Raw genomic sequence first — 24,317 nt, 5'->3', positions numbered from 1 at the left:
ACCTGTTTCGTGGAAGACAATTTTTCCCCAGCTTGGGGGAGGGTATGGTTCAGGCAGCAATGCGAGCAATGGGGGGAATTGTTCAGGCAGGCGGTAAGGCAAACTATGGGGAGCAATGGGGAGCTGCAGATGAAGCTTTGCTCACTTGCGCACTGCTCACCTCCTGCTGTGTGGCCTGGTTCCTAACAGGCCCAACTCCATACTGGTCTGAGGCCTGGGGGTTGGGGACACCTGCCTTAAGGGTATACCCTATACGGAGTCCATGGATCATTTTATCTTGCAATAATTAATGTTTTCAGAGATATTCAGGAGAAAACAATATGGATGAAGTACAAAAAGATAGTGCTGAAATACCTGATCTTCAAGAGAATCCTAAGTGCTTCCACAGCGAAAAGACAGAATATCTACAAAGGAACAGAAATCAGGTTTGAATCAGAATTCTCAACTGCAACTTTGGATGACTGGGAACTTCTAAAATTATTTCAATGTTTCCTAATAAAGGGTTCATTGATAATCACTCTTTTCAAATAATATAAAATATACTGACTACAGAATTTTCCCCAAGGCAGCAAGGATCTGCTCTAGTATTACAGAGTAAAAACTTTCCACATATATAAAAAATGAATAATAATGAAAAATTTTAATTAATTTTTCATAGATAATATGTACACACAGTAAAACATTTTTAATGCACAAAAAATTATGAAAATAATCTTTGTGCCCTAGCCAGTTAGTCATCTCTCTAGACACAACAAGATTAACTTTTTTAAAATGGTGCTTACCTAGAGGGGTGGGATAGGGCGGATGGGAGGGAGGCTCAAGAGGGAGGGAATATGGGGGCATATGTATGCATATGGCTAAAATGCACTTTGGTGTACAACAGAAACTAACACAGTATTGCAAAGCAATTATACTCCAATAAAGATCTATTAAAATAAAAAAGGTGCTTAGCTCCGGACTGAGTTTTTATAATAGCTTTATTGAGATACAATTCACATACCATAAAATTCACCCTTTCATGGTGTAAGATTCGCGGTTTTTAGCATATTCAAAAGTTGTACAATCATCACCACTATCTAATTCTAGAACATTTATAACATCACCACAGAAAGATAGCCCAAATCCATTAGCCGTTACTCCTTGTTTCCTTATTTCTAGACCCTGGCAATCACTAACCTACTTTCTGTCTCTTGGGATTTGCCTACTCTAGATTTTTCATACAAATGATCTTATGTGTCAGGCTTCTTTTACCTAGCATAGTGTTTTCATGTTGTTCATAGTGTTTCATAGTGTTTTCAGTGTTTCATCCACACTGTAACACAGCTTGTTTTTAAACTAACAATGATACTGTGAAATGTTATCAGTGTTTGTTCTGCATGGAGAAAAGATGAAAGTGAGAGGTATTTCAATATTTGCTATAATAGCTGTGTATTAGATCTCTTAGACAAGCCGAGATATTTAATTATGCTTTGGTGCATATGAATGGCAGTCTTAGGGGCTGAGTTTCACAAGGGGCAAGTCCCAAGAAAGCAAAGCAGATGGGCAAAGACAGCATCAGTGACGCAACATCATAAAGTGTACAATACTGTATGTTAGACAAATAGGGTTAGTTAGAGACAGGAGGTTTCATGTCATCAACTCAAAAGGTGGTGAAGCTTTCATAGAAACAAGAATATGTAAATGATACCTTCTGTTCTTTTTAATCCATCAGGTCTTTAAGTGACAGAACACAAGCAAACTTCCTAACACTGTTCTAAAACTACACAACTCAGTTAAAAAAAAATCTTTTACTGGAAAATATCGGAGGAAAGCGAAAAATAAACATACAGATGAAAGGATCAAGAAACAAAACGCCCTTATAAACACCTTCCATGCCAAGACCAAAAAAGCTTCTCCTGAGCCCCCTCAATTAATACCCTCTGCAGCCTATAAATATAGTCATTTTCTTGAGTCTAACACTATTTTTTCAAATTTTATGTACATGGACTTATACAGTATATATTGTTTTGTTTCTGGTTTCTTTGACTAATATTTTTTTGTGAGGATCATCTATGTTGTTGTGTGTATTTGTAGTTCATTTGCGTTGTGGAAGTACATGCTTGAATGTACCACAATCTATTTTTCATTTACCCTTGATAAACATTTTGGCTCTTTCCAGTTTATGCTATTATAGATAATGATTCTATATGTACTCTTGTTCATGTCTTGGTGCACATAAGCACACATTTCTGTTGGGTTTATATCTCAAAGTGAAATTAGCGGGTCATATAGTATTCAAATATTAAACTTTAGTGAAAAAGTCAAACAGATTTTCAAAGTTTAGTACCAATTTATACTCTCATCAGCAATGTATTTAGGTGTGGTTTTCCTTTTCTTCTACATGGTACTTGAAGAGAGTCTTGAATCTTTATTTGATATATTACATCAGATTTGGAATAACCTTTGTTATTATAGCTCCAAATATTTTTTCTTCTCTATTCTCCTAGTCTTTTCCAAGACTTCCATTTCATACATATTGGGCACTATCTTGCACTGTCTTCATTTTCCTCAGCCTTATCTCTTTCCTCTTGCATTTTACTGTAAGTAGCAAGGAAAAACAAGGCTGTACCTTCATCACTTTGCTTGGAAATCTCCTCAGCTAAATATCCAAGTTCACTATTCACAAGGTCTACTTCACACCCAACAATAGAACAAAATTCAGTCAAATTGTCTGCCACTAATAACAAAGATCACCTTTCCTCCAATGTACAATAACATGTTCTCTGTCTACAACCTCACCAGAAGCACCTTTAATGTTCATATTTCTACCAATGTTCTGTTCATGACAATACATGTGTTCTCCAAGATGATAGAAACTTTCTCTACTGTGCTCCTCACTTCCATCTGAACCCTTATCAGAACTGCCTTTGATATCCATATTTCTACCAACTTTCTCTTCAACACATTTTAGGCTTTTTCTATCATGTACTTCAAAATTCTTCCAGCCTCTATCCATTACCCAATTCCAAAGACATTTCCTCACTTTTAGGTTTTTGTTACAACAGCACCTCATTTCTGGTACCAAAATCTGTATTAGTTTTCAAGGACTGCAAGTGTAAATTGGGTGGCTTACAATAAAAAGAATTTATTTTCTTACAGTTCTGGAGGTCAGAGGTCTGAAATCGAGATGTTAACAGGGCCATATTTCTTCCAGAGGCTCTAGGAGAGAAAATTTCCCTGCCTCTTCCATTTCCTAGTGACTCCTGGTGTTCCGGTGCTTATTGGTAGCATAAATCCAATCTGTCTCCATCTTCACATGGCCTTCTTTCTGTGCCTCTGTGTCTGTGTGTCCCTTCCTCTACTTATAAGGATACCAATCATTGAACTTAGTGCCCACCCTAATCCAATATGACCTTACTTTAACTAATTACATCTGCAAAGAGCCTATTCCCGAGTAAGTTCACATTCTGAGGTTCCAGGTGTTCACGAATTTTTAGTGGACACTATTCAACCCACTATACTCTTCAATGTTTTTGAACAGAAAAATATAGTCTGCATTGTCTGAATAACCTAATCTGCCAATCTTGGAAGTTCAAGTTGTGAACAGTTTTAAATATATTTATTAATTTATTTTATTTATTTTTGGCTGTGTCAGGGCTTAGTTATGGTGCAGAGGCTTCTCTCTAGTTGTGGTGCATGGGCCCCAGAGCACGTGGGCTCCAGAGCGCGTGGGCTCTGTAGCTGTGGCACGCGGGCTTCTGTCTAGTTTTGGCACGTGGACTCTCTTGTTGTGGTGCATGGGCTTAGTTGCCTCGCAGCATGTGGGATCTTAGTTCCCCGACCAGGGATGGAACCCGTGTCCCCTGCATTGCAAGGCGGATTTTTAACCATTGGACCACCAGGGAAGTCCCTGCGAACAGTTTTAAGATCAAGTCGTTTTAATCCATAACGTTTTACTAGGGACCCACGTTTTGAGGAATTTGATATTTCTTTAATAAAATTGCTGTAATTAGTCTGGTGGGGATTAAAGAAAGCATGGGTGGATGATTCTTGTCAAGTTTTATTATGAGGTTAATGCTTTATAAATATGGAAGATTCTTTTTTCCACTGTTATTGTTACATTTAATAGGAATTATCTACCCCTTGAAGGTTCGATAGCTGTTCTGAACAGCTATGCATATGAATGTTTGTGTCTCCTGCAAATTCATATGTTGAAGCTCTGACTCCAAATATGCCAGTATTTGTAAATGGGGCCCTTGGGACATAATTAGGTTTAGAAAGGTAATGAGGGTGGAGTCCCCATGATGGAATTACTGTTGTTATAAGCATAAGAAGAGATACCAGAGCTCTCTCTTTTCACTATGTGAGGGCACAGTGAAAAGTCCCCCATTTGCAAGCCTAAAAGATGGTTCTCACCAAAAACACAATCTGCTGGCACCTTGATCTTGGACTGGAGAATGCTTCTGTATCCACTGCTGTTATAGAGACCATCAAAAGCAGTTTGCTTTCTGTTGATTAGTAAAACAGTCTGACTGTCTTACCTCAGGAATATATCAACTTGGCAGCCCTCCTGCAGTGTCCTTGTGTCGTTTTTTTTCCCCACAAGAAATCATGCTGGCCAGTTACACTGATGGCATCATATTGAATTGATCTAGTAAAAATGAAATAACACCTACTCTAACATATTGATAATTGTAGGCTAGATTGTGGGAAGTAAACATGATCAAAAAAATCATATTTCTGCCACCTCAGTGAAATTTTGAGGGTTCCAATGGTCTGGGACATGTCAAGATAGCCTTTCAAAGTGAGGGATCTGTTACTGCATTTGCTTCCTCTTAACACAAAAATGCATAATACTATGTGGGTCTCTTTAGATTTTGGAGGCAACATTTACCTCATCTGGGTGTTATTCTGACCTATTTACTGAGTAGCCTGAAGAGCTGCTAGTTTTTGGCAGGGCTCTGCAACAGGTCTCAGATGCCATGCAAATTGCTCTTCAACTGAGATGTACTGATATAACCTAGTCAATCTGCACTAGAAGTGAAATAGAATCTGGAAGAAAAAAAAAAAAAAAAACTCCTTGCAAACAAAAGTCTAGGACTCGATGGCTTCTCTGAGCAATTCTACCAAACATACAAATAAGAACTTATACTGATCCTTCTCAAACTCTTCCAAAAGAGGAGGGAACATTCCCAAAGTCATTCTATGAAGCCACCATTACCCAGATACAAAAACCAGACAAAGACACTACCAAAAAAGAAAATTACAGGACAATGTTTTTGATGATAGAGATGCAAAAATCCTCCACAAAATATTAGCAAACCGAATCCAACAACACATAAAAACGGGAATACACCATAATCAAGTTGGATTCACCCCAGGGTCAAAAGGACGGTTCAACATACGCAAGTCAGTCAAGGTGATACACCACATCAACAAAGGAAAAGACAAAAACCACATGATCATCTCAATAGATGCAGAAAAAGCATTTGATAAAATTCAACATCGATTCACGATAAAAACTCTTACCAAAGTGGGTATAGAGGGATATCTGAAAGTAATAAAAGCTATTTATGACAAACCCACAGCCAGCGTAATACTCAATGGTGAAAAACTAAAAGCCTTCCTGCTAAAACCTGGATCAAGACAAGGATGCCCACTCTCATCACTTCTATGAAACATAGCATTGGAAGTCCTAGCCACAACAATCAGACAACAAAAAGAAATAAAAGGTATCCAAATCGGGAAGGAAGAGGTAAAACAGTCAGTATATGCAGATGTCACAATACTCTGTATAGAAAACCCTAAAGACTCCACACAAAAACTATTAGAAATGCTAAATGAATTCAACAAGGTAGCAGGATAGAAGATTAATATACATAAATCTGTTGCATTTCTTTATGCTTACAATGAAATACCAAAAAAAGAAAGTTAAAAAAAAAAAGCCCTTTTAAAATGGTATCAATAAGTGGTGCTGGGAAAACTGGAGAGCTACATGTAAAAGAATGAAATTAGAATACTCCCTAACACCATACACAAAAATAAACTCAAAATGGATTAAAGACCTAAATTTATTTTTTTTTATTTTTATTTTTTTATTTTTTATTTTTTATTATTTTTAACATCTTTATTGGAGTATAATTGTTTTACAATAGTGTGTTAGTTTTTCCTTTACAACAAACTGAATCAGTTATACATATACATATGTTCCCATATCTCTTCCCTCTTGCATCACCCTCTCTCCCACCCTCCCTATCCCACCCCTCTAGGTGGTCACAAAGCACAGAGGTGATCTCCCTGTGCTATGCAGCAGCTTCCCACTAGCTATCTAATTTACATTTTAAAGACCTAAATTTAAAGCCAGACACTATCAAACTCTTAGAGGAAAACATAGGCAGAACACTCTATGACATAAATCACAGCAAGATCCTTTTTGACTCACCTCCTAGAGAAATAGAAATAAAAACAAAAATAAACAAATGGGACCTAATGAAACTTGAAAAACTTTTGCACAGCAAAGGAAACCATAAACAAGACCAAAGACAACCCTCAGAATGGGAGAAAATATTTGCAAATGAAGCAACTGACAAAGGATTAATCTCTAAAATTTACAAGCAGCTCATGCAGCTCAATATCAAAAAAACAAACAACCCAATCCAAAAATGGGCAGAAGACCTAAACAGACATTCTCCAAAGAAGATATACAGATTGCCGACAAGCACATGAAAGGATGCTCAACATCACTAATCATTAGAGAAATGTAAATCAAAATTACAACGAGGTATCACCTCACACCAGTCAGAATGGCCATCATCAAAAATCTACAAACAATAAATGCTGAAGAGGGTATGGAGAAAAGGGAACCCTCTTGCACTGCTGGTGGGAATGTAAATTGATACAGCCACTATGGAGAATAGTATGGAGGTTCCTTAAAAAACTACAAATAGAACTACCATATGACCCAGCAATCCCACTAGTGGGCATATACCCTGAGAAAACCATAATTCAAAAAGTCATTTACACAATGTTCATTGCAGTGCTATCTACAATAGGCAGGACATGGAAGCAACCTAATTATCCATCAACAGATGAATGGATAAAGAAGATGTGGCACATATATACAATGGAATATTACTCAGCCATAAAAAGAAACAGACTTGAGTTATTTGTAGTGAGGTGGATGGACCAAGAGTCTGTCATACAGAATGAAGTAAGTCAGAAAGAGAAAAACAAATACTATATGCTAACACATATATATGGAATCTAAAAAAAAAAAAAGGTTATGAAAAACCTAGGGGCAGGACAGAAATAAAGACAAAGATGTAGAGAATGGACTTGAGGACATGGGAAGGGGGAAGGGTAAGCTGGGGCGAAGTGAGAGAGTGGCATGGACTTCTATATACTACCAAATGTAAAATAGATAGCTAGTGGGAAGCAGCCACATAGCACAGGGAGATCAGCTCAGTGCTTTGTGACCACCTAGAGGGGTGGGATAGGGAGGGTGGGAGGGAGACGCAAGAGGGAGGAGATATGGGGATATATGTATGTGTATAGCTGATTCACTTTGTTTTAAAGCAGAAACTAACACACTATTGTAAAGCAATAATACTCCAACAAAGATGTTAAAAAAAAATACTTAGGAGTAAACCTGACCAAGAATGTGAAAAACTTACATGCAGACTATAAAAGGTTAATAAAGGAAACTGAAGATGATTCAAATAAATGGAAAGATATCCCATGATTTTGGATGGGAAGAATTAATACAGTTAAAATGGCCATACTACCCAAAGCAATCTACAGATTTAATGTAATCCCTATCAAATTACCCATGACATTTTTTACATAACTAGAACAAATAATCCTAAAATTTATATGGAACCATAAAAGACTCAGAATTACCAAAGCAATCCTGAGGAAAAAGAACAAAGCCGGAGGCATAATCCTCTCAGACTTTAGAAAATACTGCAAAGCTACAGCAACCAAAACAGCATGGTATTGGCACAAAAACAGACATATAGATGAGTGGAACAGAATAGAGAGCCCAGCAATAAACCCACACACCTATGGTCAATTAATCTTTGAAAAATGAGGCAAGAATATACAATGGAGAAAAGATAGTCTCTTCATCTAGTGGTGCTGGGAAGCTGGATAGCTGCATGTAAATCAATGAAGTTAGAAAACTCCCTCATGCCATACACAAAAGTAAACTCAAAGTGGCTTAAAGACTTAAATATAAGACATGACATCATAAAACTCCTAGAAGAGAACATAGGCAAAACATTCTCTGACATAAATCGTAGCAATGTTTTCTTAGGTCAGTCTCCCAAGGCAAAAGAAATAAAAGCAAAATAAACAAGTGGGCCCTAATCAAACTTGTAAGCTTTTGCACAGCAAAGGAAACCATAAACAAAATGAAAAGACAACCTACAGGCTTGGAGAAAATATTTGCAAACGATGCAACTGACAGGGCTTAAGTTCAAAATACACAAACAGCTCATACAACTCAATATCAAAAAAGCAAACAACTCCATCAAAAAATGGGCAGAAGAATGGGCTTCCCTGGTGGCTCAGTGGTTAAGATTCTACCTGCCAATGCAGGGGACATGGGTTCGTGCCCTAGTCTGGGAAGATCCCACATGCTGCAGAGCAACTAAGCCCATGTGTCACAACTACTGAGCCTGCACTCTAAAGCCCGCGAGCCACAACTACTGAGTCTGCATGCCACAACTACTGAAGCCCACGTGCCTAGAGCCCATGCTCTGCAACAAGAGAAGCCGCTGCGATGAGAAGTCCGCACACCGCAATGAAGAGCAGGCCCCACTTGCCACAACTAGAGAAAGCCTGCGTGCAGCAACGAAGACCCAATGCAGCCAAAAATAAATAAAATAAATAAATAAAGGGGCAGAAGACCTAAATAGACATTTCTCCAAAAGAGACATACAACTGGCCAACAAGCACATGAAAAGATGCTCAACATTGCTAATTATTAGAGAAATGCAAATCAAAACTACCATGAGGTATCACCTCACACTGGTCAGAATGGCCATAATGAAAAAGTCTACAAATAACAAAGGCTGTACAAGGTTTGGAGAAAAGGGAACCCTCCTGCACTGTTGGTGAGAATGTAAACTGGTACAGCCACTATGGAAAACAATATGGAAGTTCCTTAAAAAACTTAAAAATAGAGTTATCATATTATCCAGCAATCCCACTCCTGGGCATTTATCCAGAGAAAATTCTAATTTGAAACAATACGTGCACCCCAATGTTCACAGCAGCACTATTTACAATAGCCAAGACATGGAAGCAACCTAAGTGTCCATCAACAGAAGACTGGATAAAGAAGAAGTGGTGTATATATATATATATAGAATAGAATATTACTCAGTCATAAAAAACAATGAAATAATGCCATTTGCAGGAACATGGATGGACCTAGAGATTATCATACTAAGTGAAGTAAGTCAGACAAAGATAAGTATCATATGATATCACTTATATGTGGAATCTAAAAAAAAATGGTACAAATTAACTTACTTACAAAACAGAAACAGACTCACAGACATGGAAAACAAACTTACGGTTACCAAAGTGGAAAGGAGGGGAGGGATAAATTAGGAGTTTATGATTCGCAGATACATGCTACTATATATAAAATAGATAAATAACAAGGTCTTACTGTATATCACAGGGAACTATATTCAATAACTTTTAATAACCTATAATGGAAAAGAATCTGAAAAAGAATACATATATATATTCGGTCATACACATATATAACTGAATCACTGTAAACTGTACACCAGAAACTAACACAACATTGTAAAAAACTATACTTCAATAATAAAAATAACCTAGCAGATCTGTTGGTACTTAAAGCAAATTACCATGCTACCTGAGTTATCCATCATGAACTGGGTTTTGTCTGACCAACAAATCTGTAAGACTGAATATGCAGAGCAGCATTGCATCACCAAATGGAAACTCGATGAGTTTGAGCTGGTTTTGAAGGTATAAGTAAATTGCATGAGTAACTGTTACAGATGCCTACGTTTATACTGCAATAATGCCCCCTCCTCTCTCAACCTGCATCTGTGGTTACATAGAGCACTCTCTTTGACCAGTTAACTGAGGAAGAAATATTTGAGCCTGTTTTACAGATGTTTCTGTATGAAATGCTGTCCATATCAAATAGACAGCTGTAGCACTTTAGTTCCACTCTGGATTAACCCTGAAGGACAGTAGTGAAAGATAATATGGGAGTGGCTCTTATTATTTTCCCTAATAATCTACTAGTGAAATTCTGACCACCCCTGCAACTGTAGCTTTGCTTGTCTAGAAGCCTTAGTTTCAAGAAAAGAATGCTTCTGTCAGGGAGTAGGGCAATGATTCCATTAAACTGGAAGTTAAAACAGCCTCCTGGTTCCTTGGGGCTCTTCATTCCAGTCAATCAACAGCTATATGGGAGGTTACTCTATTAGCTTGGGTAATTGACTTTGATTAGCAAGGGGAAATTGGGATACTACAACTCAATGAGGGTAAGGAGGAGTAAGTATGTCGGAAATGCAGGAGATCTCCTGGGGTAGCTCTTAGTATTCCAGTTCTTGCCAAATTCCTCCTTCAGTTTCTATACTCCTAAACTAGGTTTATGTCTAGTTCTGTGACAAAGGGCTCTAGTGTCTTTGGCAGGATACCTATATTATTGAAGTTGAGAGCCTGGGGGCAATGAGAGACCAATGTGGTCTCTCTGTCCTCATGGGTCCCACCCATCCCCATAGGTTCTAATGTGTCTTTGCTTCTGTGCCTCATGTCCTCCTCCTTTCTTCCTAGACTAACTTTCCCACTAACTTCAAGATGCAATAAGAAACAATGCTCCCACAATTGCATAATGTCAATTCCTTATAATAAATCCCTCATTATATATGCATATATCCTAGAAGCTCTCTTTCTCTGGTTGAACTCTGAGGGATATATCTGCCTACATTTCTAACTCATTCTAGCTTTTCTCTTCTGACTTCTCCTTCTTGGCCTGGTCCTCATTTTGTTAGTATTCTCTAGACTTTCATCACTGACCCTCTTCTTTCCTTACACTTTCCTTCTTACACATTCTTTGTAGCCAAGCTCATCAATTCCCATAACTCTCACATACATGACCTTTCCTTTTATATTGTACCTCTAGACCAAACTTTTCTCTTGAGCTCAAGAGTGCTATTTCTGCCAGCTTTCAGAGCATCTCTGATTGGATATTTCATAGATATCCTAGACCCAACATTTTCAAAAATGAATTCATACTCCTAACCTTGGTTAGGACACTATACACCAAGTAACATAAGCTGTGTATTAGTGCCTATTGTAGCACTTATCCTAAAGCTTTGTAATAATTATACTCCCAGCCCCACTAGACTACAAGGTGTTGAAGAAAGACAGCATTGTGTTATTTTTATCCTAAGCACTTAGCATGATGAACAATACATAGTAGGCACTTAATATATGTTTAATGAATGAATATATGAATGAACAAATGACTGAATGAATGGATTCATAGAAAAGATAGAAATTGCAGAGAAATAATAAACGGCAACACAGAAGCATAGAACATAGTTATTTTCAAAAAGCTATATTTTAAAGATCTACATGTATGGCATAATTTTCCAAAAATTGTAAATACACAGTTTTCCCAAAATATTATTTAACCAGAAGTTTTCAGTGAAAAGAAGTACAACAATTTTAAATTGCTACAGTTTCTTTACTTTTTACTATTCATTGAATTTTGTACATAAAATGCTTCAGGTATTTAATTTAAACTGATGACAGTATGTGAGGCTTTGAGATTTATAACAGCGGAAGTAAACTTTCACAGAACAAACTATATTTTCATTTTTCTTATAGAAATTTTATAATTAAATACAGTTTATACTAAGCAAACACAATACTAGTGGAAGAACATTTTTATTTTTAGATTAAGTATAGCTACAGAATCTTTATTAATAAGCAAAGGTATAATTTGTATTTGTGTTATCAGAAAAACAACTCTGGTTGTCAATTTATCTGCTAGAAAAATAATTAAATGCCTAAATGCAAAGAGTAAAAAATATAAGATTCTGCTTTCAATTTGCATTAATATAGTCACACTCCATGGCTCATTTATCAAATTTTTCTTCTCTAAGAATAAAGCTATTTCTTTCCTGTCACACATTAATAACATATAATTATTAAACCTTCCAGAATTTTCTGGGCTTGAATTTTCAGAGAAACCATGCAAGAGAAATAATTTTTTGGGGGTGCTATTGATATATTGCCTAGATTTTTTAGATTTATTTACTGAACAGCTTGCGTTTAATTTGAACAATTGATATTTTGGATTTTTAAATCGTTCACAAAATTAAATCAAACAAAGGAACAAGAAATCTAGAGGGCACATGTCTTCAGAGTAGCATGGTAAAAAATAGGTCCAATTCATTGATTAAGACAGTATGCTCTGTAGTTGTTTTATCCTGTGTTTAGATATAAAACTTATGAATCTTCACCACCTAAAAGATAAAGTTCCAAATAAACGGGTTAACCTTTGCCATTTCATTTTCTATAACTCCTCCTTATGCAATGTAAGCTCCCTCACACTGAACTCATCTCAATTCCTTCTACACATGATGCACTTACACTATGAACTTTTATTTCTTCTGCCTTGTTCAGGCTATATCATCTCTATGGAAGCAAATCTCTCTCTTTTTCTCTTCTCTAACTTTCTAGATGCTCCATTCTCTATCATTATAACTTGCAAATGGATCAATTATTTTCTGAGTCCTTCTTTTTATTGTACGACTTTGTCAACTGTTGCGAATAGCAACTGACACATGTTCCTAACATACCCTTTGCCTGCCATTTCACTGAAAGCTCTGAGTTCATCAGGGATGTTAACTGCCTTCTAATTAATTGAGAATTATTTCACGAAATGTTCCAGCAACGCATATAATAGATTACCATCTTTCTAGCCTCTGGTAATAGTTACCTTGTCACATGTTGTTGGGTCCTGAATCCAACGTCATATATTTTAGGATTTTTATCATGATAATACACCACCACACTTTCAGTGCCAAATTCTGTATTAGTTACAGTAGGCTAGGCTATGCTACAGTAATAAACTACTCTCAAACCTGGTGACTTGCAACAATAAAGGTTTGTTTTTCCTTCTCAGTACATGTCCACCGTAGGTCAGCAACATATCTGCTCCGAGTAGTTTGCAGCCTGACACAGAAGGCTCTATCTACAATATTGCTGATCTTGTAGCAGAGAGAAAAGACAGAACAAGGCATTTGTTGACTCTTAAAGCTTCTGCCTGTGCATGACACAGGCTACTTTTCACATCTCATTTGCGAATAAAGCAAGTCATCTTATCAAGCCTGACATTAATGAGGCAAGTAAGTGATATCCCCTTCCAGGGAGAGGCAGCAGGTATTTGTACACAATATAACCTACCACACATACCAATCCTACTTCTAAAGCTAAAGTTTGTTTTTACAATATGTATATTCTACTATGGCTTCTTTTTCCAGACTGTCACTTCTAATCTTCCAATCTCTGCTTAAAATATTGCTCACAGACTCCCCTAACTTTAATGTGCAAAATTTAAACTTTTACAATTGGACATTTTGGTTAATCTTTAATGCAACTTATGGAATTCCCTGGCGGTCCAGTGGTTAGGACACCATGCTTCCACTGCTGGAGGGCCGGGTTCAATCCCTGGTCAGGGAACTAAGATCCCCCAAGCCACGTGGCCAAAAAAAAAATTTTTTTTAAGAAATTTATATTCTCTAACCCTGCTTTGTTAACAATTCCATAGGCATCACTTGACTACCTATATTATTGTTACTTCTAGAAACTAGGTCAATGACAAAAGAGTAAGCCACTGGATTTTACTTTATTAACAGAGGCATTCTTGTATGCCTACTTATTTTATTACCAAGTGTTATCATTAAAAATAAAATATTGCAAGAAGAGGTCTTCTGCTTCTAATTTCTTTAATGAAAGCCTATCTACACTTACTGCTATTAGGCTTTTGTGTTCACTTCTAAGTATTTTCCATGATTTTTTTGCTGATATTTTCTTTTAACATAACCATACTCCTTACCATAGTTTATAAGGTCAATGTCAGAGAGACCTTTATAACCTCTCTGATCTCATTTTGTTATGGGTCAACCACACTGGCCTCCCTTGAGCATTTTATTTATTTATTGTTTTTTAAAATCTCAAAACCATTTTTCCTGACAGTTGGAATATTCTTCCCTCAGATCTTCAGCAGTTTACCTCCTTCTTTTCATTTAGGTTTCAGCTCAAATATTACGTTCTCAGAGGAACCTTCCATGTCCACTCTCACTAAAGTAAACTTCTTTCCTCCACTCTCCCATGTCCTTCTCTCTCATTATTGTATTTTATTGGTTTGTTACTCTCTAAAATTATCTTAATTGTTTGTTTATGGTTTGTCTTCCTAACCAGCATGTAAACTCCATTAGGGAGGAACAATTTTTTTCGTTCACTGCTATCTCCCTAGTTAGAACAGTGCCCGATGCAGAGTAGGTACTTAACATTTATTGAATGAATGAAAAAGACACCAGTCTTCATAAGCTTCATGACATGCCATCTTGATAATCACCACTTATTATTTTTTTCCTACCTCGCTGGCCATATCTCCTATCCTAAGCATTGCATATTGGCATTCCCCAGCTCCACATCCTTTGTCTCTCTTGGCACTCAACCTTCTCTCCCTAAACAATCTCATTCAGTCACATGACTTCATTTCCTATTAATAAAATGAGTCCTAGGGAATTTCCTGGTGGTCCAGTGGTTAGGACTCCACACTCTCACTGCTGAGGGCCCGGGGTTCAATCCCGGGCCCACAAGACACGTGGTGGGCTTAAATAAATAGAGTCCTAAATGTATTCGTCTAGTTTATATGTCTATTCTGCCCTACAGAAGTCCACTTCGGTTTTACATAAATACATATCCATCATTCTCTATTGTTTCTTATCTCAATAATAGGCATCAAAATCCACACTGCCAGAACAGAACCTCTGAAACTATCCTGGACTCCCCCATCTTCCCACTCCCCTATGTCTGACCAATCACCAAGTCTTGGTGCTACCTCCTAAATATTTCTGGAATCTTTTCGTCATCATCACATCCCCTATACTAGTCCAAGTTACCATTATCTCACAGGGACTATTGTAATGGCCCCTTAACCAGTCCCTCACCTTTCATGTTTATTTCCTCGAATTCATTCTTCATAGACAAAGCAATCATTTAAAACCACAACATCTTGCTTTTGCTTAACTCCCTAATGCTCTCAGCATAAAACTCATGCTGTGTAAATGACCATTGGCCCAGCAGATCTGATTCCCGCCTTGCTCTCCAAGTTCCAACCATACGTATAGACCTCCTTAAGCTTCTCAAAAAGTCTCTTTAGTTTCAGACCGTCACACCTACTACCTCTCTTCTGTATATCTACATCCTTCCTTTCACTTCGTTAACGTCTACTCCTCCTTCAGGTCTAACATTACTTTTTTCAGAGGTGACTTTTCCTATTCTTTCCAGGCCCAATTACTTGTGTGATCATTTGATTGATGCTTTAAATTACGTATGGGGTTGGAGGGGGTTCAGAGTGTCCACTAAAGACTGTCCCAGGGAAGACTTTCGGGTTAAAAAACAAAAACAAACAGATAAATGACAATTGTATTGGGGTACAGGAAAAGATTACGTGTAGCGACACGACCAATAAAAACATTTTTAGAATACAATGTCAGGCCCGGGGCGAGGATAGTGGCAATGTCGCAAAGGTCTCTGCAGCGTTTAACAAACACTTAAGCGAGGATCAAGAACTGTTTATAGATCACACTGACAGGACAACTGCTATCTTTAAGTCATTTACTAGTTTCTAATTTCTGCCCGTAAACGACAGTCAAGGACAGGAAGCAGCTGCAGCATTTTTAAACCGCAGTCGCTGACCTCAGCCGCTAGAGACTCGACCTGCCTTCCCGACGCCCGGCGCTCAGCAGTCAAAGGCGCCTCACAGCTCCCTCAGCGGCGGTCAAAGGAGCCGGCGCGCGCCCCGCACGCGCGCCCCCAGCGTCTCGGCGCGCGGGCCCGGCTCGCGGAAGGCTAGCAAAAGGACCCGGCTCGCAGAGCGCGAGGCCCGTGCGTCCGCCTGTCCGACCCCTCTTTAATCACGGGGCCTACCGAGAAAGTGCCTGTGTAGTCAATAGAAGGATTCTATTTTTGACGCCAAAAATTACCCATCAGAAGTATGAATAGCATAGAATGAGAATTTTCACTTTGGAGTTGAACGCTGTTGGTTTGGACAGGTTAGGCGGGCGCGAGACCTGCTGGATCAAAGCAGGCACTGTTTAGGACAGCTATATCCGGGCCCTCCTGCCTCAAGCCGTCCTCTGAGACAGGGGTCCTTTAGGTAGGAGGTGCTGGGTGACTTTGGACGTCCGCCCTTCCTCGGCGCTAAGGCTGTTCAGTCCCGGCCTTTGCAAGTTTGTTGTTTTCTCAGTCTGGACCCGAGGCTTCTGTCGCAGCCATGATCCGCCAGATGATCAGTCAGGCCAAGAAGCATCCTAGCGTAAGTTCTTAAATCCTTTCCCAGTGTTTTCACTTGTGTATCCTGTGTCGGGTTGTGGCTGCCTCAGTCCCTTGGGAGCTTTCTCCTTCGCAGCCTCTTACCTAGTTCCTCGGGGCTGGACCCTGTCTCGCTTTGTCCTGTTCTGCTGGTTGCCCCAGGACCTTGAGCTCTGACCTTCCAGGCCTTGCATTGCGGCGTTTGGCCTGGCACACGGAAGGTGAGGGACGCTCTCGAGGAAAATAAAATGTTGGAACAGTGTGGTGGGCGCGCGTCCTTGCAGGTTGGTCGGACCAAGAGGCATAGTTGTGCGCTGTGTGTGTTAAAGACCAGGAAAGGTCAGGCACCCTGTTTGTTGTGCTGTTTAGAGTCTCGTATTCACTGCATTGCACCATGAGGCTTTGAGGCAAATGTGAGGGTCTCTGATCTTGGAATGCTCAGTTTGTCTGGACGTTTTGATATTTGGGGGGATTTTTGTAGTGCGGAGTTTAATCGCAGTTGAGTTATTTTGTATCTCACATTTTCCCCTGCATATCAACGTGCTGTGGCCCTAAAAATCAATTACGCAATGTTTAATTTTTATCTTAAACCCAGTTGCCTAACGACGCATTGAGCGTTGGTAGCAGTACGTTTTCAAAGATTATGCGTAAAACCGGTATTTATAATAGGTGTGTTTCAGTTTGCTGATTCAGACTCTTTATTTAACAGAATTTTTATTTTTTGTAACGTCTGTATCGAAGCGAGCTTAAGTAATTTAACAAGAGCTTGTTTTTCAAGCCTTAAGATGAAAGAAACTAGGAAATTTAATGGGAGTGATGTATAAATATTAAGTGAAGAAGGCAATATATATTCTGGGAAAATTTAAATGTAACTTTTTCCACATTTAAACCAGAATTATCTTCACATCCTTTGAAAGTTACATGTCTTTGTTTTGCATGTAGTTATAAGAAATCTTACCTCAATATGAGGTCTATCTTTTTTCAAATTTTAAGACAAGATTAAAAAGACGGTTTGAAGAGAAGGTAAACTATAGAGATAGAATGCAGATTATTGGTTGCCTGAGGCTGGGTGTGGGGATGGGGAGTGACTGCAGTGGCCATGAGAGATTCTTGGGGTGATGGGAATGTTCTAAAATTGTATCGTGGGATGGTTGTACAACTTTATAAATTTACTACAGATCATTGGTGGTTTCATACTTGAAATTAATGAATTTTATGGCATGTAAATTAAACCTCAATAAAGCTGTTAAAGTTTTTTAAAAAACAAAATAAAAAGATGGCTTGAGACTTGGAAATCAATGTGTAGAAACTACTGTAGTCTTCCTGTTTATTTTTATCAGTATGTAGGTATTTGAAGATGACTCTTGATTCTTGTCTGTTTTGTTTTTGGTTCCAGTTGATCCCCCTCTTCATATTTATTGGAGCAGGAGGTACTGGAGCAGCACTGTATGTTTTGCGCCTGGCATTGTTCAATCCAGATGTCAGGTAAGTGCTTAAAAATGTTTAGAACTTTGGTGGTTTATCAAACTGATTAAGGAGCCACAGCCTTTCTAGGGAGGCAGCATCAAGTACTAGAAAGAACCTGAAATTTGTTGTCATACAGTAAGTTCAGATCCTGGTTCTCCTGTTGTCATTTACTTTTTTTGGTTCATGAAATTATCTAATAATTTCTCTGAGTCACATTTTCTCATTGGTTGAGTAGAACTGCTAATACCTATTTTGTAATGTGAGGATCGAGATAATAATTGTTTTTATAAGACAGTCAGTGTTGCTGGTATGTTTTAAGTGTTTTTTGCCTGTTTTCCACAATAGGGAATGCTTCTTTTGAAGTTGTAAAAGAACAGGCATGGAAAAGGTGGTTTCATTGTGTTTCTATGCAGTTTTCTATATAACACTTCATTGATGAAATAGAAAACACTAGTAAAAGCCAAGTGTAAAGTTTTTTGTGACAGGGATAAGGACAAGGACAACTGCCCCAAGAGGCTCTGTGTTGTACCTTTTTCTAATTGATTACGTGAGATTGCTTATTATGAATCCTATCTCTCAACTCCATAATGAAAATAACACCATCCTTCACCTGAGGGGAAGTGGGGTTAATCTATTTGAAATGTTAGCTTCTTGAGTACAAGCAAGACTGTTTTTAAGTAGTGTTTTATTACTCTAACAGTTACAGTGTTTTATTTCTTTTAGTTGGGACAAAAAGAATAACCCAGAACCCTGGAACAAACTGGGTCCCAATGATCAGTACAAGGTAAGCTACAAAATTGCTTCAAAATTGCTGGAAAGTGTATTTTAATAAAGTTTGTCATGGGGTAGCTTCTTTTTGAAATTGGATCTGCAAGTAAGATTCTCTTATAATGAACTTAGAAGAATTGCTAGATTGTTCTGTGAAATTAGAATGGTATATTTTTCTAATAAATATTTTTTCTAAGGGTATTTTTCACAGGCTTTAGACTGTGTATGTGAAATGAAGATAATGTCTGATTTCTACTGATTGGACTAAGAAAAAAAAGTATAGTTCTTGTTTAATATTTTCTTTGCTCTTGGGTAGTGTAGTGCAGTGGTTCTCAAACCTCAGTGTACATAGGCATCTTCTTCAGCTCCATCCCCAGAGATTCTGATTCAGTTGATCTGTTGCGGAGGCCGAGAATTTGCATTTCTAATAAGGTTTCAGATGATGTTGATGCTGTTGGTCCATGGACCACACTTTGAGTAGCCCTAATCTAGTGGCTGGTTTGGTTGGCTGTTCTTTCTTCTTGGTATGGTTGACATATTTCAGCTGAGAATTAGTAGGAAGAAATGAAAATCAGTTGAAACTTATATTTTACCATAAACCTTCTAGATAAACTTTTTAACATCTTTCTGGAAAACTGGTTTGTGAAACTACTCTTCCAAAGAATGATTTCATGGACTGAGGCCATTTACTTTTTAAAATTTGTTTTATTGATACATGATTGATGTGCAACATTGTATAAGCTCGAGGTGTACAACTTGTTGTTTGATGCATTTATGTATTACACTATGATTACTACAGTAGTGTTAGCTAACACCTTTATCATGTTACATAATTATCACTTTTTTGTGTTGAGAATGATTAAGAGATAGTTCCTTAGCAACTTTGAAGTTTATAATAATGTATTGTTGACTATAATCACTATATTGTATATTAAATTTCCAGAACTTGTTGATCTAGTAGTTGCAAGTTTGTACCTTTAACATCTCCCTAATTTCCCCACCCTCCCATCCCCTGGTAGCCACCATTCTACTTTCTGTTTTTACAAGTTCAGGTTTTTTAGGTTCCATTTAAGTGATATCATACAGTATTTGTCTTTCTCTGTCTCACTTATCTCACTTGGCATAATGCCCTTAAGGTCCATCCACGTAGTTGAAAATCTGAGACCATTGATTCCCCAAACACACCTTTACTTAGCTGTAAAATTTTTGCATACAAAGAAAAAATCCTTGCAATGTCAAAAAGGGTGGGGGGCAGCTTTATTAGGGTATGATCCACATACCATACAATTTACCCATTTAAAGTATGTAACTTGCCGTGAATTTTCCATTATACCAGGCTGCTTCATCAAAAAATAGCAGTTTCTTTGAGCACTCTCAAGAAGAGGTGTCTTGACCGAGGAGTGTTCAGGACCCATTTGCAGATATACCTCCTTGATGGAGATGGATGCTGTCATTACTGATGACAACAGCTTTTAAGATAACTGTCACCTTTTACAGATTCCAAGCTTTCCACTCAACCTTCTGATTATAATTTGGCTTCCAAATCTCTAAACAGATCTTGCTACAAGAAACAAACAAAAATGCACTGGTGAAGCTGAAGTGAACCATCTAATCTGTGTCACATTTTGACTCAAAAAATGATACACCAGCATCCTGTTTTTTCTCTCCTATAAATTTTAGTCCATTCTGGAGAAAATGATTCCATATCCAGTAAACTTTAAAAAAGAAAAGAAAACAAAAAAAACAGGCCATAGTCCTTCCACCAACGAGCATATTGGAGTCTCTGCATATGTAGTTCAGAAAACTCCTCAGGTGATTATGATAATGAAGCTACTTATTATCATGTTCTGGAACATGAAAATACCTGCCAGTATGAGGCCATGTGAGCTGGAAATGGAACATTGCTGCAACAAAAAACTAATGTGTGTGGCATAGATTGGGCTGTGAATAGCTAAGATACTGGTATTAGAGCCAGGAAAAATGAATCATGTAATGGCAAAATATTTAATAAGGTGTCACCTGCTATAAGTTGGAAAGAAGACCACGTGCCTAAAGAGTTTATTGTAGAAAAGGTTTTTGGAAAACAGGATGTTTGTGGACTGTTGCTGGCTCTACTTGCCAAGAGACGAGTTCAGAAGAATTGGGACATTGCGAGCAGAAATAAAAGGGAACCAAGTTCAGAAGCTTGTGAGCCTGGAGTGGATGATGCCTACTACTGCTTCTAGACTAGGAGACTAGTAGACTAGATTATTCTTTCTCTATCATTAACTTCCCCTCATCTAAGATAATTTTTTTTCTGGCCCATTAACATCAGATTTAGCCATGTGACTTGCTCTGGCAAATCAAGTGAGGGGAAGTACTATCTGCCACTTCTGAGCCAGTGTGTAGTTCCCCCATTGTTCTTTTCCTTCTGTCATGAGATCAAATTGACAGTTAAGGGCTACTCATTCAGCCTAGGATTAGAATGAAGAGAACACAGGGCAGTCAGTTTATAAATGGCATATAATGTGAATGAAAAATAGACCTTTCTTGTAAGCTGCTAAGATTTGGTGGTTATTTTTTGCTACTTCACAATCTAGCAGGAGCTAACTAATACAAACAAGAGAGGGAACTAAAATAGGATTTAAGCATTAAAGGCCTAGCAACACTTCTCATCTGAATAAAATGCCCCAAATCCAAGATCAGAATATGTTGTGCCTTCCCAGCTATTGTTTCAAAAACCTTAAAGGTAGTCACCATTACATTGAGAAAAGGAATGTGGACGTGGAAGCTGAAAAATAAAGCAGATTTGAAAATTACTTCGACGGAGTGGTTTGATACTGGCACATGGAACTGAATAAAAGCAAATACATCAGAAACCTGCTTAGTTTTGAGAAAATTAGCAAAGGTTCTGTGACCTTTCCACTCTGCTTAGGTGTAGGAGCTTGATCCTGCTTCTGGCAAGTCATATAACTTGATCTTCAGTGTCTTCTTTTATAAAGTAAGAATGAGTAAGGTTGTGATAATTAAGATAAACATAAAGCATTCTGCCTGGGATCTATTAGAAGAGCCCAACAAATGCCTCTCACTTTTGTGGCCTCTCCCGTCACGGAGCACAGGCTCCGGAAGCACAGGCTCAGCGGCCATGGCTCACGGGCCCAGCCGCTCTGCGGCATGTGGGATCTTCCTGGACTGGCGCACGAACCCGTGTCCCCTGCATCGGCAGGCGGATTCTCAACCACTGTGCCACCAAGGAAGCCCCAAATATTTATTTCTTAAAATATAACCTGCAGTTCCTTTTATAAGTATTCCCTTTAATATTTTGTTAATATGTTAGAGATGATAGTTTCTTTTTAAGTCTCATTGTCTAGTTCAATTGCTTCATAGGAGAACACTGTCAGAACAAAAAATACTGCTTTATGACTGATTTATACTTTTATGTTTATAAAGTTTATAAAAGTCTGTGTACGTATGTCAAGGATAAACTTCACAACCTGGGAATTTTTCTTTTTTTAAAAGTCAAATAAGAATTTTTCAATTAGAGATAAAGAATTTAGGGTATGTTTCGAGAAATAAAAGGGTTTGAAGAAATAATGGACACAGATTTATGAGCTTCTTAAAAACTGAAGAAGATGATGATAATTCTGCAGTTTTGGTTCTTTTGGAGTTAAATAATGTAGTCTCCAAGTAATTATAGCACAACCTCTTCAGTGTTCTTTGGCACAAGAATGAGTAAACTCAAGACTATAGCTTTATTTGGGCTTATGTACAAATCCTAATGTTTCCTCAGTAGGAATTCTAGAGCAGTATCAAGTATAAGTCAGTTTTTAAAAAAGTTGTTGAGAGAGGCAGTTTTTTAAAGTAATGATAGTAAGATATATTTCTAAAATTAAGTTGAATATAAGGAAATTTATGGAAATTACAAAGTTTCCAAAACACAGTATTATTTGAAAGCAGAAATACTGTACCGTTTAAAAGCTTTTGTACCAAAGATGGTCAGGTGTGAATTTGATTTTGATGCATTCTGGGTTAGGAAATTAAGGAAACGTCTAAGTGAGAGAGAGAAAATGGACAGAAAAGCCATCAAAGCAGGCCAGTTTGTATCTAAAAATTATGGAAACAAACACACAACAAAGTATTACTTTATATTACTAGCCAGTCTTTATTGCTTTAAATCTTTCTCATCTAAATTAGCCCTTTCCTAACCAAATAGGGATGACAACTGGTATTTCTCTATTCTGTTGGAGAGTCACCCATGTATGTTGTGGAGATGGAAGTAAAAACATAAGAATTGGAAGTATATATCAGAAGAAATTCATAATTATTCACCTTGAAATAGAAGAATTTTTTTATAGGTTCTACCAGATTACACTAGCACTGCTCTTCTGAGGAAGATTAAATATTTTTACCTTACCAAAACCATTATTAAAGAACTGGAATTTTAATGTCTTTGTTTGAATGACTTTTATATTGTTAAATATTCCTAATACAAAATTAATGTCTGTAATTGTTACTATAGAAAGCGGAATAAAAATAATCTTAAACTTCTGTACCATCTTTGTGTATTTGATTGATTATCTAAAATATCTTTTTTCTTTTCCAAGTTCTACTCAGTGAATGTAGATTACAGCAAACTGAAGAAAGAAGGTCCAGACTTCTAAATGAAATGTTTCACTATAAAGCTGCTTAGAATGAAGGTCTTCCAGAAGCCATCCGCACAATTTTCCACTTAACCAGGAAATATTTCCCACTAAATGCACAAAATCATGTTGGTGTATTGTGATGGAGTTTACACTGATTAATAAATAGTTTGAAACTTGATGTGTGTCACTATTTAATGCCGAAACTCTACTCTGAATTTTATAACTTGGGGTATAGGAAATAAACTATTAGAATTTAAGGAGTTTTTTGAATTTCTGTGTATTCGTGTAATTTGAAAATAAGACTTTAAGCTGCTCTAATAAAACACTTTTATTTTGTGTGTAGGCCATTGGTAACACTAGGGCATATTTAAGAACTGGAACTGGAAGTCAAACGTAGATTGGCAAGATTATTCAGGCCTCTTTGGCATGGGCAAAATGAAAACCTCTAGATTTTTGTTACTGGCTGATGTCGAAGCATCAGTTTGTTGTTAATGCTGGTTTTTACCATGGCATTCTCTTTGCTGAAGATTTTTAAGGTTGTTAGTCACTGTGGTCTGGCTGGGGATTGTAATTGGATCTGAGTCCATCACTATGAACCATGGAACTAGTGGCCAAGAAGAGCTCTTGAGAACTTCTGCTGAGTCTTGGCAGGTTTTTAAAGGCTAGAAAGTACGTTAGTAGCAATTTTGAGTGAGAGTTAACTTTTTAAGAATATGGGCTGTGGAATTGGAATTTGGTAAGAGAAAATGTTTGGGTGTATATTGATGTTACCTGTTACCTAGCTCTGACCTTTTAGCTGGATCTCAAATGATCAAATGAGCAGAACATTTCAGTGGTTCAGTGGTGGCTAATCAAGAATTAACCGTGTCA

At 37.6% G+C, this 24,317-nt stretch overlaps 2 protein-coding genes across 2 annotated transcripts in view; one reads left to right on the top strand and one right to left on the bottom strand.

Moving 5' to 3' along the window:
- Positions 1 to 16,109, bottom strand: part of PHF14 (PHD finger protein 14) — a 232,917-nt gene extending 216,808 nt beyond the window's left edge. The window contains exons 1-2 of the mRNA XM_067042574.1: positions 15,976 to 16,109; positions 355 to 404 (exon numbers count right to left, since the gene is read on the bottom strand). The gene's annotated coding sequence lies outside the window, so the exon portion shown is untranslated. The remainder of the gene's footprint in view (positions 1 to 354; positions 405 to 15,975) is intronic.
- Positions 16,050 to 23,623, top strand: NDUFA4 (NDUFA4 mitochondrial complex associated). Its single transcript, XM_059073877.2, has 4 exons — positions 16,050 to 16,594; positions 17,987 to 18,075; positions 18,781 to 18,841; positions 23,409 to 23,623. Exons 1-4 carry the CDS (start codon positions 16,553 to 16,555, stop codon positions 23,463 to 23,465), a joined length of 249 nt encoding a protein of 82 aa, XP_058929860.1. The 5' UTR covers positions 16,050 to 16,552; the 3' UTR covers positions 23,466 to 23,623.
- Positions 23,624 to 24,317: the final 694 nt, after the last annotated feature.

The sequence above is a fragment of the Kogia breviceps genome, chromosome 9 (genome assembly GCF_026419965.1).
Source record: "Kogia breviceps isolate mKogBre1 chromosome 9, mKogBre1 haplotype 1, whole genome shotgun sequence".
Classification (NCBI taxonomy): Eukaryota; Metazoa; Chordata; class Mammalia; order Artiodactyla; family Physeteridae; genus Kogia; species Kogia breviceps.
The sequence above is the reverse complement of the archived record's forward strand: the minus strand, read 5'-3'. Positions and strand labels throughout refer to the sequence as shown.